The sequence below is a fragment of the Leucoraja erinacea genome, chromosome 1 (assembly GCF_028641065.1).
Source record: "Leucoraja erinacea ecotype New England chromosome 1, Leri_hhj_1, whole genome shotgun sequence".
Lineage (NCBI taxonomy): Eukaryota > Metazoa > Chordata > Chondrichthyes > Rajiformes > Rajidae > Leucoraja > Leucoraja erinaceus.
Window position 1 is genome coordinate 83,527,801 of NC_073377.1, and position 12,643 is coordinate 83,540,443.

General features: G+C 41.7%; 1 protein-coding gene across 1 annotated transcript; it reads left to right on the top strand.

The window, feature by feature from the left end:
- Positions 1–221: 221 nt before the first annotated feature.
- On the top strand, positions 222–5,835 carry LOC129698807 (testisin-like). Its single transcript, XM_055638099.1, has 6 exons — positions 222–452; positions 1,513–1,578; positions 2,432–2,600; positions 3,173–3,432; positions 4,012–4,133; positions 5,147–5,835. Exons 1-6 carry the CDS (start codon positions 311–313, stop codon positions 5,306–5,308), a joined length of 921 nt encoding a protein of 306 aa, XP_055494074.1. The 5' UTR covers positions 222–310; the 3' UTR covers positions 5,309–5,835.
- Positions 5,836–12,643: the final 6,808 nt, after the last annotated feature.

Below are 12,643 nucleotides of genomic sequence, written 5' to 3' on the forward strand. Positions count from 1 at the left end.
CCCATTCATCGCGCACCCGCTTTGGAAAAAAAACAGCAAATGCCTCCCATTTGTTGGACCTGTTTGTATTCTATCACCATCACTCCTTCTGATACAATACTCCAATGACAATGTGCAAGGGGTGATGAGCGCCCAGGACCATATTCACCAGGTGGGGATCTGCCCCGTCAGCTCAGACCTGGAGGCACCTGATGCCACTCCCTCCTCTCCATAAATACCGGCGCGTTGACGCGTTACCTTCACTGTTGTTGCCAGTAGAGGTTGACATCGGATTCACTCCAGTGGCTGCTCGTTTGCTCTCGCTGTGAAAATGACCAGCGTGAATGTGGAAGCGGCGAAGACCGAGGAGGTCAGGACTCTGATACCGACGACCAGAGTTTTAAAGATATTAGCAATAATTTCAGCCTTGCTGTTCGTTTTAATAACCACAGCGCTGATCGCTTATGTGTTGGGTGAGTAATTTACATTGTAATGCTGTTTGCAGGCGAACTTTTAACCAGTTTCAGTTTTTATTTCTAATTCCATCTTAACTGCAATTATTTTGAGAATCAGTAAGTTCAGAACGTTTAATTATTCCAAAGGCAGATCCATTTCTGTCTGTAAAATGAAACATTAAGTTTATTTAGCCATTCTGTGGGGGGGTTACTGATGTTGAAATTCTTCCCGCGCTAGCATTTCCCAAAGGCTACTGGTGCGTTTGCTAAATACCGCTTTTTTTATGGTCTGACTTGTATTTGTAGTGGAGTTGAAGATCATTCGTCTTGGATTTCCCAGCACGTTTGATTACAATATGTTGCAAACCCCGAGATGCGGTTATGCGGTCTTTACTGTAACCACTGCTCTCTTTACGTGTCCATTGATATTGAGCTGAAAGAACATCAATCTAGTATAAACTGACAATGTTTCTGTAATGTGACTGAATGCGTGAATAGGTGCAGAAGCACTAATTGGGCAAACTTAAACTTGCACGATGTTTTCTCGTTTTAACAAGAATTAAAATTACAAGTACGCTACTGAGCTTGCTAGAAATAATGTATGGAGATCAGATGTTAATGAGAATATTTTTGATTTTAACCTTTGGACTAAATATAGTTGGACTGATTGGGTTTTTGGTCAACGGGTACTGAAAGGGTTGCTATTGTTTGAAATTCCTAATCTGGTAAATTGGAATGAAGCCCAAAGTTACTGTTTCAAATATTCCTCTGACCACTTGTTTATAATTCCATATTTTTTGGGTGGGGGCTTTTATAATACGGATCCAGTGATCGTGTCCAATTCTGTGATTTTAAATGCGGCTCTGTCATAAATGTTCTGTCTGCAATAGTTTGGATTTCTGGGATTGGGTGAAAACGCCCGGTCCTTATGTCTTTGGGATAAAGTTGAACCTGAGTAAATGCTTGTTAGAACAACTTGCACTCCAAATTGAAGTCCATTCATTTGTAAGATTTTTATGAAAGCCTTTAAGATTACTTGGCTATATATAATAGCTGTGTAAAATGTTTTGTATTTCAGTCTTTTACCTCCCTCACAAGTGCACGGACAGTGAAGCTTGCAGAAGATCTGAATATACAGCCTGTGGTAAGTTGTAATAGTATAGAGATACAACATGAAAATGGGTGCTTTAATTCTCTGAACCCTCACTGACCATTGGCGACCAATTTCTAGACTAACCCTGTGCTGAACTATTATTGTCCGCATATTCCCATCAACTCGGATTCCAATTTGCACCCACACTAGTTTAGTTTAGAGATACAGTGCGGAAACGAGCCCTTCCGCAACGGCTAGCGATTCTCGCATGTTAATACTATCCTACACACTAGGGACAAGTTTACATTTATACCAAGTAAATTCATCTACAATCCTGGTTTGGTAAAAAAATGTGAACCTACAATCCAATCTTTGGAGTGGGGGAGGAAACCAGAGATCCCGGAGAAACCCCACGCAGATCACGGAGAGCACGTACAGACTCCGTACAGACAGCACCAGTAATCAGGATCGAAACCCGGGTCTTTGGAGCTGTAAGGCAGCAATTATACCACTGTGCCACCGTGCTGCCTAAAGCAATGTGCAATAGCCATTTAAGCTGCAAACCCTCACATTCTCGAGTTGCAGAAAGAAAGTAAAACACCTAGATGAAACCATTGTGGTCATGGCGAATGGGTGTGTGAGCGCATACTCTCCATGGGAGAGGATTGAACATGGGAGATGGACCAACGAGACAGCAGCTCCACTAGTTGCATCGCTGTGCTGACCCTGACAGCACATTTGTATTCACACTGACAAAGCAATGTGGCATTGAGGTTATCTGCCCAGTTGCTATATTTTGGATGAGGCTTTAAATTATCCCCATAGGCTTTGATTCAAAAAACGTTGTAGTTTTTAATTTTGAGGATTTGGCATATTAACATATTTTTTGTTTTTTATTTGAAAGGATGTGGCCAACGGAAATCCCGATCTGACAGGATTGTCGGCGGATCAAGCACGTATGATGGCGAGTGGCCATTTATAGTCAGTTTGCGGCTCAATGGTCAGCACAGCTGTGCAGCAACACTCATCTCCTGTCGATGGATTGTATCAGCTGCCCATTGCTTCAGAAAAGGGTAAATACCATTGCTTTTCATGACTCTAATTAAAAAAAAAAAAATGTTTTTTAAATTGTTTCTCCATGTCCAGTTAAACATCTAGGATATGTTAACTGAATACCAACTGTTTTGCTTTGTGCCAAATTAGTTGCCTAATGTAGAAAATGTACATCCATGAGGAACTGATCAATAATTTGGAAAATCTATCTGATAGAAATGGCACAGCTTAAATGGGTATTAGAAACATGATTGCCAAAGCAAGAGAGGGGTTGAGATCATTGTTTTGAGGCTGGATAATGTTTATTTGACTTTTGAGGAACCATGACCACTTCTCATATTTACAGCCCTCTGTAATAATATTGCAATAAAAATTCTTATGTGATTAAGATTTTTTTTGATCTACATATCTAGTGAATATTTAGTTTCATAGAAAACTTGAATATGGTTGAACATTTGTCACCAGTTGCTATCATCTGGCTATGTAACTGATGGAAGGTGTTTTAAATCTAGGATGAGTACAGCTGAGACTTATGACTTAAATGTTTAAGTTTTGGAAAAGAAAATTCAAACTTTTTATCTTTGAATTCTAGGCACCCAGAAAATTGGATTGCAGTGTTTGGAGTCAAATCCTTGGATCAGGGAACAAACCAAATCCAGATACGAAGAATTAAAACAATAACCTTACATCCTCTTGTATTAACTGCCTCTAATTACGATGTTGCCCTACTGGAATTGTCCGAGCCAGTTGAATACACAGACTTTGTCCAACCAGCTTGTCTACCTGCAGCCACGACTTCCATTTCTGGTCAAACATGTACAACAATTGGATGGGGCCAAACAAGTGAAAATGGTAATGATCAAAATGATGTTACATTTGTCTTCTTGCCATTATGCCTGTTCCTTGGGTCACACAAAATTGGCTTTTAAATAATGTGTTCAAGATGCTGGAAGATTGAAGGTACACAAAAATGCTGGAGAAACTCAACGGGTGCAGCAGCATCTATGGAGCGAAGGAAATAGGCGATGTTTTGGGCCGAAACCCTTCTTCTGAAGAAGGGTTTCGGCCCGAAACGTCGCCTATTTCCTTCGCTCCATAGATGCTGCTGCACCCGCTGCATTTCTCCAGCATTTTTGTGTACCTTTGGCTTTTAAATAATTTCTGTTCTGGCAGTGTACTGTATGTCTTGTGTTTAAAATGAGAGCAAAACCATTTGGAAGAAATAGCCGTTATTTTGGCAACATTTAAAAGACATAACTTTCTGGCCAAACATGACTGATCTGTTTTATTTAAAGGTTAATCTATTTGGGTATCCATTTATATGGTGTGTTGTGATGAAGGAACATGCAGTCATAAGGGGGCTGGAATAATGCATGGGAAGTATTGCCTCTGTTTTGGATTACAAACTAACATCTTACTGTTCCTTGCCAGTTGGGTCTTTCAGTAATGAGCTTTTGAAGACTGAAGTGAAGGTTTACAACAACACCCAGTGCCGAGAAGCGATGCCCAGGATTTGTGCAGGGATACCTGATGGAGGCAGAGATGCATGTAAGGTATGAAATCATTCTTAATTACCCCATTCTTCTTGAGATTATACACTTTCTTCTTTCTTGGATGTAACTCGTCAAAAAATGGCCTGGAGCTGGATCACCAAAAATGTAAAGGCCAATGTGTGGGAATACTGATGGGGAATTAAATTCTGGTTAAGTTGTTATAGTGGGTGGAGGGTCTGAAGGCTTGGCAGCGGCTTGACTGATGATAGAATTCTAGAGTGATGGAAATGATGCATTTATGGTTACAAACTCCCACCCTGTGTGAACTACATTTTATGGCAGTGTTTTAATTATACACATGCACATATCCTGTTGGGTGCTAGTTTGAACAGCTTACCACTTTTCCTTTTGGGATGAAGCCTGGCACCTTCAGTCTAAATTCTTCACCAGTGGATTGTGAGGAAAGGTTAACAAGCCCTATTGTGCATGCAGGAATAAATTGGTGATCACTCAGTGGAGCCAAGAATCGAAACTAGCAATTGTGTTTTATGGGCTTTATGCAAGAACATCAGAATAAGTGAATCTTTCTTTAACTTTATATTCTGGGACTACAGGCTAATGTGTCCTTTAATATTGCAAATAGTTGATCCATCACTACATTTCAGTCATAAGTACACTTCTAAATATTGGTTGGAATGGACTGAGCTTCGCTTCATTAATAACTTTTGAAAATAATGCAAGAAATAGAAATATATGATTTATGACTCCCTGCTGTTAAAACAGCATTGCAGCAACCAAAGGCAGATGAACACAATGTAACTCTTCTTTTACACCGGTTAGAAGCTGCATACTAAATCTCGTTGCACTGACGTGCAATGACAATAAATTATATTATTATTATTAATATGTATTTTACTAGTAGAAACAATTCTGGAAAGGTCTCAGCAGGTTAGGAGTATCTGTGGAAAGAAACAATCATTTTGGTGGGTCAGACTAGTTGCAGCAACATAACCACCCCCCTGAGTGCCACAGGTTGTAAACTAACAATAAACTTGTTTTTCTTTTCTCCACAGGGTGATTCTGGAGGACCATTGCTGTGCCAGGATATGGATTCTCGTGCTTGGATAGTTGCAGGAGTTGTTTCCGCTGGAGTAGGCTGTGGAAGACCTGACCATCCAGGCCTATATACAGAGACAGCAGCTGTTCATAAATGGATACAGCATGTAATACTATAACGGGTGCTGCTGGCAGCCTCACTTGTGACAATCGTTGTCTTTGACTGTTGCTGATGACTGGGGTCGCACTCGGCTACAGCACTGTTGTTAACTGCTTCATGCTACATTGGAGTTTGAATGTAAAACGTCTTGCTTTGTAAAAGCTTTATCATGGTCTTAGACCAGATTGTAAAGAATCTCACATTGAGAAACTGGATTTTAAACTGTCCAGCTTTGTATTCAACCAGTTATAGCATAGTACTGTTGTATTCTCACTGTATTTGTTTTAAATAATATTGTCAAGCGGCAAATCAGTTGCTTAAATTAACCCCCCTAGAACGCTGAAAGTTCTAAGAGGATTAATATAGAAATTAAATTGCAAATTAACAATCCAAATCTTATTCTAATATTTTTGAGATAGTGAGCTAATTACACTTCACATGTGGTGGAATTTTGTATGTTACAATGTGACTATTTGTAAATTATACTGTATTTATTGATATAAAGCTAGCGAATTGTTTACAATAACATTAAAAAACTTGAATTCCCTTCTTGAGTTGAAGTTGTCTGTAATAAAACTTTGCAAATGGGAAAGGGAGAGCAGTGCTGTATTTTTAAACAATTGTCGTGGCCACCTTAATATCGGGAATGCTGGATGTTACCTGGATGTTGCAGGTTTCAGGCTCCTGTACCTTCTTCCCGATGGCAGGGGTGAAATGAGTGTGTGACCAGGATGGTGTGGGTCTCTGACGATGCTGGCTGCCTTATGAGGAAGCGCCTCCGATAAATCCCTTCGATGGTGGGGAGATCAGAGTCAATGATGGACTGGGCAGTGTTCACAATTTCTTGCAGTCTTTTCCGCTCCTGGGCATTCAAGTTGCCGAACCAGGCCACGATGCAACAAGTCAATATGCTCTCTACTGTACACATGTAGAAGTTCAAGAGAATCCTCTCTGACATACTGAATCTCCGTAATCTTCTCAGGAAGTGGAGGTGTTGATGTGCTTTATTTATAATCGCATCAGTGTGCTGGGTCCAGGAAAGATCTTCGGAAATATGCATGCCCAGGAATTTGAAGCTTTTGACTCTCTTCACCATCGTTCCCTAGATATAAACAGTATTGTGGGTCCTATACTCAACTCCTCTTGTTCTGGAGGCCGACATGCCATTAGCTTTCTTCACTGCCTGCTGTACCTGTATGCTTACATTCAGTGACTGATGTACAAGGACACCCACATCTCTTTGTACTTCCCCTTTTCCCAACCTGACAACATTCAGATAATAATCTGCCTTCCTGTTCTTGCCACCAAAGTGGATAACCTCACATTTATCCACATTGTACTGCATCTGCCCACCAACCCAACCTATCCAAGTCACCCTGCATTCTCATACACCCTGCACCTCTTCACAGTTCACACTGCCACACAGCTTTGTGTCATCTGAAAAATTGCTAATGTTACTTTTAATTCCTTCATCTAAATCATTAATGTATATTTTTAATAGCTGTGGTCCCAGCACAGCCTTGCGACACCCCACTAGTCACTACCAGCCATTCTGAAAGGGACCCGTTAATCCCTACTTTTTGTTTCCTGTCCGCCAACCAATTTTCTATCCATGTCAATACCCTACCCCCAATTCCATGTGCTCTAATTTTACCCACTAATCTCCTGTGTGGGACCTTATCAAAGGCTTTTTGAAAGTCCATGTACACTACATCCACTGGCTCTTCCTTGTCCATTTGCTTGTTATATCCTCAAAAAATTGCAGAAGATTAGTCAAGCATGATTTCCCATCATAGATGCTGCTGCACCCGCTGAGTTTCTCCAGCATTTTTGTGTACCTTCGATTTTCCAGCATCTGCAGTTCCTTCTTGAACAACATGATTGCCCTTTTACTGCTTCTACAGGATCCTGTTACTGTTTTTCCCCACCACCAATGTCAGGCTAACTGGTCTATAATGCCCTGCTTTCTCTCTCCCTCCTTTCTTAAAAAGTGCGATAACATTAGCTACCCTTCAATCCACAGGAACTGATCCAGAATCTATAGAACATTGGAAAATGATCACCAATGTGTCCACAATTTCTAGAGCCACCTCCTTGAGTACCCTGGGATGCAAACCATCAGGCCCTGGGGATTTATCATCCCTCAGTGTACCAAACACCATTTCCTGACTAATGTGAATTTCCTTCTGTTCCTCCATCACCCGAGGTCCTCTGCCCCCTAGTACATCTGGGAGATTGTGTCTTCCTTAGTGGAGACAGAGCCAAAGTACCACAACTCGTCTGTCATTTCCTTGTTTCCCTTAATAAATTCATCTTCAAGGGACCCACATTTGTCGTTACAAATTTTTTCCTCTTCACATACCTAAAGAAGCTTTTACTATCCTCCTTTATATTCTTGGCTAGCTTACCTTTGTACTTCATCTTTTCTCCCCATATTGCCTTTTTAGTTATCTTCTGTTGATCTTTAAAAGTTTCCTAATCATCTGGCTTCCCGCTCATCTTTGCTGTTATACGTCCTCTCTTTTATATTTATACTGTCCCTGACATCCCTTGTCAGCCACGGTCGCCCCTTACTTCCCTTAGAATCTTTCTACCTCTTTGGAATGAAATGATCCTGCATCTTCTGTATTAGTCCCAGAAATACCTGCCATTGTTGTTCCATCGTCATCCCTGCTAGAATCCCTTTCCAGTCAACTTTGGCCAGCACCTCCCTCATGCCTCCGTAGTCCCCTTTGTTCAATTGCAATGCTGACACTTTCGATTTTACCTTCTCCCTCTCAAATTGTAGATTAAAACTGATCATATTCTGGTCACTACCTCCTAAAGGTGCTTTTACCTTGAGTTCCCATATTCTAATCTGGTCAGATGTCATTATTGGTAGGAAAATTGTAACTCAAACTTACATTATTCTAAGCCTTGTACTTCAGTGCAAGAGCTGGTGGTGGATGCAAACTGCATTTGTAAATTAGTGTACAAATGTATCTCAAAACCCATGATAGTCGCCCCCTTGGAGGAAATGCAACAAATTACATTGGAGCTTCCTGTGCACTCGTCATGTTCACAAGGGCCTGAATCTATAAACACTAAGACCATGTATTGGTCAAAATGTTTGTGTGCAGGTGAGGGAAAGCCCTTGTTCCAATCAGCTGTGTAATCTTTCACCAGATCAGACCAAGCCTTCATCTCTTCAAATTGTTTTGCCATTATAATCCTCTACCTATATTAATTTTAAAGATAATTTGAATAAGTAGAGATGACATTTAATGGTCCTCCACCTTAGTAAGTGGAGCAGCAAGTATAAAAAGTAATCATGCCCTTAAGTAGTTTAGGTGAGATTTTTCACAATTCACCAATTTCACATTGACCCGTATTTTATAAAGCTGGGCTATACACTAGCAGTTGTACAGAGAAAATATTATTAATCATTCAGAAAGGAGAAGGGATTAATCAAAGTACTTAAACTAGATCTCCATATTATTAAGCTTTTTAACATTAACTATGATCCTGGACAGTTTTTGCTTGAAGCTCAGTGGCAGTATCCGGGAGAAGAAAACCAGAGCAGTAAACTCAATGTCCAATTAGAAAGACAGTGAAAGGATTTTGGCCCCTTTGCAGTTTGGTGCTGTAAATAAGCCATGTACTGGGCCAAAAGCATCTCCCCAAAAGGACAACCCATCACCTGAACCACAAAGTGAAGACATAAAAAGGGAGCTGAAGTTGATATTATTAAATGTTTGAGATGCAGCAATATCTCACAATCCGGAAATGATAGTGATGTGGAAAATGATGTTTCTCCATCTGCACTGCCACAGCTGCACACACATGAGAAATGTCATCAGCCACAGAATCACAATAACAGAATTGCTGCTACAAATCAGGAAGCAATCAGTTTACGACCACACTTAGAAATAATTTGACTGAGTGAATCTGGGAGTCTAAGGCTGAAGAACATTTAGGTAGGTACATAGATAGAAAATGTTTTGGGTGATATGGGCAAACTGTAGGCAAATGGGACTATCTTAGATGAGGCATGGATGAGTTGGGCCTGTTTCTGTGCTCTTTGACACCAACAAATGCACATTGTATTTACTCGGATCATTTCATTAGACTGTGATTTCCTGTGAAGTGTAGTTTACTTCTAATTTTAAAGCATCATTCCACATTTCTCCAAGGAATATAATTCCCCCTCAATCAATGATGAACTTCACTTGTTTACCTGATTAACTGTGGCGGCGCTGTTGCACGGCTGTGGCTCGCCTGCAGTCCGTCTGTTTTTATTTTTTTTTGTTTTTTTTTTTGTCTTGTTTTAATCGAATTTTGGTTTATTAGGTTGTGTTATGTGTGGGGTGGGGTGAAACATGGTTTTCTGTCTCTTCCTTCGGGGGAATGCAACTCTTTCTGTCGTATCCCCCCTCCTCTGCCTCCGTCTGCACTGAGGCCTAATGGTGGAGCTGGCGGCCTCCAACTGCGACCGACCTCGAGGCTCCGGAGGCAGAGTCAGCCAGGGCTCACAACGCGAGGCTGGCCGAATTTGGAACTGTGGCGGCGTTCCGGTGGCAGCGGCACCACTCAGGCTGAGACGGTGCTCAGGTGGCTGAGGCGGCGTTCCGGTGGCTGATGCGGCGACCTGAATCCGGGGCTCGGCCGCGGGCCAGTGGACGCCATCGTCGTGAGCTTGCAGGTCACAGGCTGGTGACCTGTTTTTACGGAGCTCCCGTGGCAACAGCTGCATCCGCTGGACTGGAGGGCGACATCTCAGCAGCTTCGACCACCCCGGGCCGCGGAGCTCAGTTGAGCCGCGTGACTGACTTACCTTCGCCCGGTGGGGTAACAACATCGGAGGCCTGGATCGCCTCAGCGCAGAAGGAGAATAAGGAGGGGAAGAGACAGTGACTTTAAGACTTTTGCCTCCATCACAGTGAGGAGGTGCCTGGTGAACTCACTGTGGTGGATGTTAATTTGTGTTTATTGTGTGTTTTGCAGGCAACGAAATTTCGTTCAGACCGAAAGGTCTTGAATGACAAATAAAGGAATCTAATCTAATCTAATCTGTCAATAGTGAATCGCTCATGATCTTATGAGATAAGAGGGGCAGATCTGTACAGATTCATGATCTGTAAGGGAAACAAAAATGCCTCAGCTTTTTGGATGCCCTGATCCATGCTGCCAAAACGTTTTCCTTTTTCTTCACCTTTCTTTTCTGCGGACAATGTGGCTGATATCATGCATGTGTGCCACATGTATAGAGAGCAGCTTTAGTATATTATAAAACTTCACTATGATATATTCAAACACCAAGCCAGTGACATTAGATGCTTGTTCCTCCCCGTGTTGTACCCCTGTGTTCATTTTTGCATCAGAATGGATGAAAGAGAAGGAGAGTGGAGCTGATTTCATTGCTCTTTCAATAAGTCGTGACGAGTAAGGTGAGCTGAATGGTTTATTTCTATGCTATGTCATTCCATGACTGGGGTATGTTCTGGTAGCAGTGGTAAAATAATAAAGAACAGGCTTGGCAACTACATTTCATCAAAGGGGAGTGTGCACGTGCATTCCAGAGTAGAACACAATGAACGAGAACATTGTGGAAAACTACTGGAGGGCGTGGAGAAACTGAAAGATCTATTTGTCAAAACACATAAGCATTTGGAAATGTGTTTTAGGGAAGTGAAACATTAATAGCATTTTAAAATAAAAAATACAAGTAAATAGCCACTTCAGGAGAGGATGGTCATTAAATGTGAAAAACAAACTGCTGGAGGAACTCAGCAAGTCATGGCAGCATCTGCCTGGCCCACCAACGTCATCCAGCACTTTGCTTTTGCTCAAGATTTTAGCATTTGTATTCTCTTGTGTCCAGAGGAATCTTTCAGGGGAATTTTGGGCCTTCTCTTCCCCTTTGTCAGTGAGCAAACAATGAAGGTAAATGTCATGTTAATCTTTATTACAAATGGCAGAGAAGGAAAGAAACTATCAGAAAAAATACAGAGCACAAATATGAGACAACACAAGAGTCTGATCCTGGGGCCTCTGCTAATTTTAATTTATAGTAATGATTTGTGGGAAGAACAAAGTAATTTCATATTAAAATCAACCAACTATGCTAAACCAGGGATTATACATAGCACTGAAGAAAACTGCCATGCAGGAACACAAGGCTAAAAATGATGGCTTTGGAGGTTAGTTGGCAAATGTACTTTAAATGCATGAGAGGTGCAGCCCATTAGCGAGAAAAGATGATGCATCAGCAACATCATAGAAAATAAGAATGAAGTAAAACTCTAAAGTCTAGGGATTCAGGTGAATAAAAGGGAGGCACAGTGGCACTGCTGGTAGAGCCACTGCCTCAGAGTGCCATGGATCCTAGTTTGATCCTGACCCCAGGATGTGTGAAGTTTGCATGTTTTCCCTGTGACCACGTGGGTTATCTCTGGGTGCTTGGGTTTCCTCCCACACCCTAAAGACGTGCATTTTGTAAGTTAATTGGCTTCTGTAAATTTCCCCTAGTGTGTAGGAAGTAGATGTGAAAATGGGATAATATAACATAGAAACATAGAAATTAGGTGCAGGAGTAGGCCATTCGGCCCTTCGAGCCTGCACCGCCATTCAATATGATCATGGCTGATCATCCAACTCAGTATCCCGTACCTGCCTTCTCTCCATACCCCCTGATCCCCCTAGCCACAAGGGCCACATCTAACTCCCTCTTAAATATAGCCAATGAACTGGCCTCAACTACCCTCTGTGGCAGAGAGTTCCAGAGATTCACCATTCTCTGCGTGAAAAAAGTTCTTCTCATCTCGGTTTTAAAGGATTTCCCCTTTATCCTTAAGCTGTGACCCCTTGTCCTGGACTTCCCTAACATCGGGAACAATCTTCCTGCATCTAGCCTGTCCAACCCCTTAAGAATTTTGTAAGTTTCTATAAGATCCCCTCTCAATCTTCTAAATTCTAGAGAGTATAAACCAAGTCTATCCAGTCTTTCTTCATAAGACAGTCCTGACATCCCAGGAATCAGTCTGGTGAACCGTCTCTGCACTCCCTCTATGGCAATAATGTCCTTCCTCAGATTTGGAGACCAAAACTGTACGCAATACTCCAGGTGTGGTCTCACCAAGACCCTGTACAACTGCAGTAGAACCTCTCTGCTCCTATACTCAAATCCTTTTGCAATGAAAGCTAACATACCATTCGCTTTCTTTACTGCCTGCTGCACCTGCATGCCTACCTTCAATGACTGGTGTAGACCTAGTGCAAACTGTGCGAACTGATGGCTGGTGGTCACCCGTAGATTTGTTGCCAAAGGAACTGTTTCCATGCTGTATCTTTAAACTGAACTTAAACCTTAAAAATA

Excerpts from the sequence above, each read along its gene's own strand:
- LOC129698807 (XM_055638099.1), top strand. The coding sequence starts at position 311 with ATGACCAGCGTGAATGTGGAAGCGGCGAAGACCGAGGAGGTCAGGACT. Across the intron at positions 1,579-2,431 it reads ATCTGAATATACAGCCTGTG|GATGTGGCCAACGGAAATCC; the intron begins GTAAGTTGTAAT and ends TTTATTTGAAAG. Across the intron at positions 3,433-4,011 it reads GGGCCAAACAAGTGAAAATG|TTGGGTCTTTCAGTAATGAG; the intron begins GTAATGATCAAA and ends GTTCCTTGCCAG.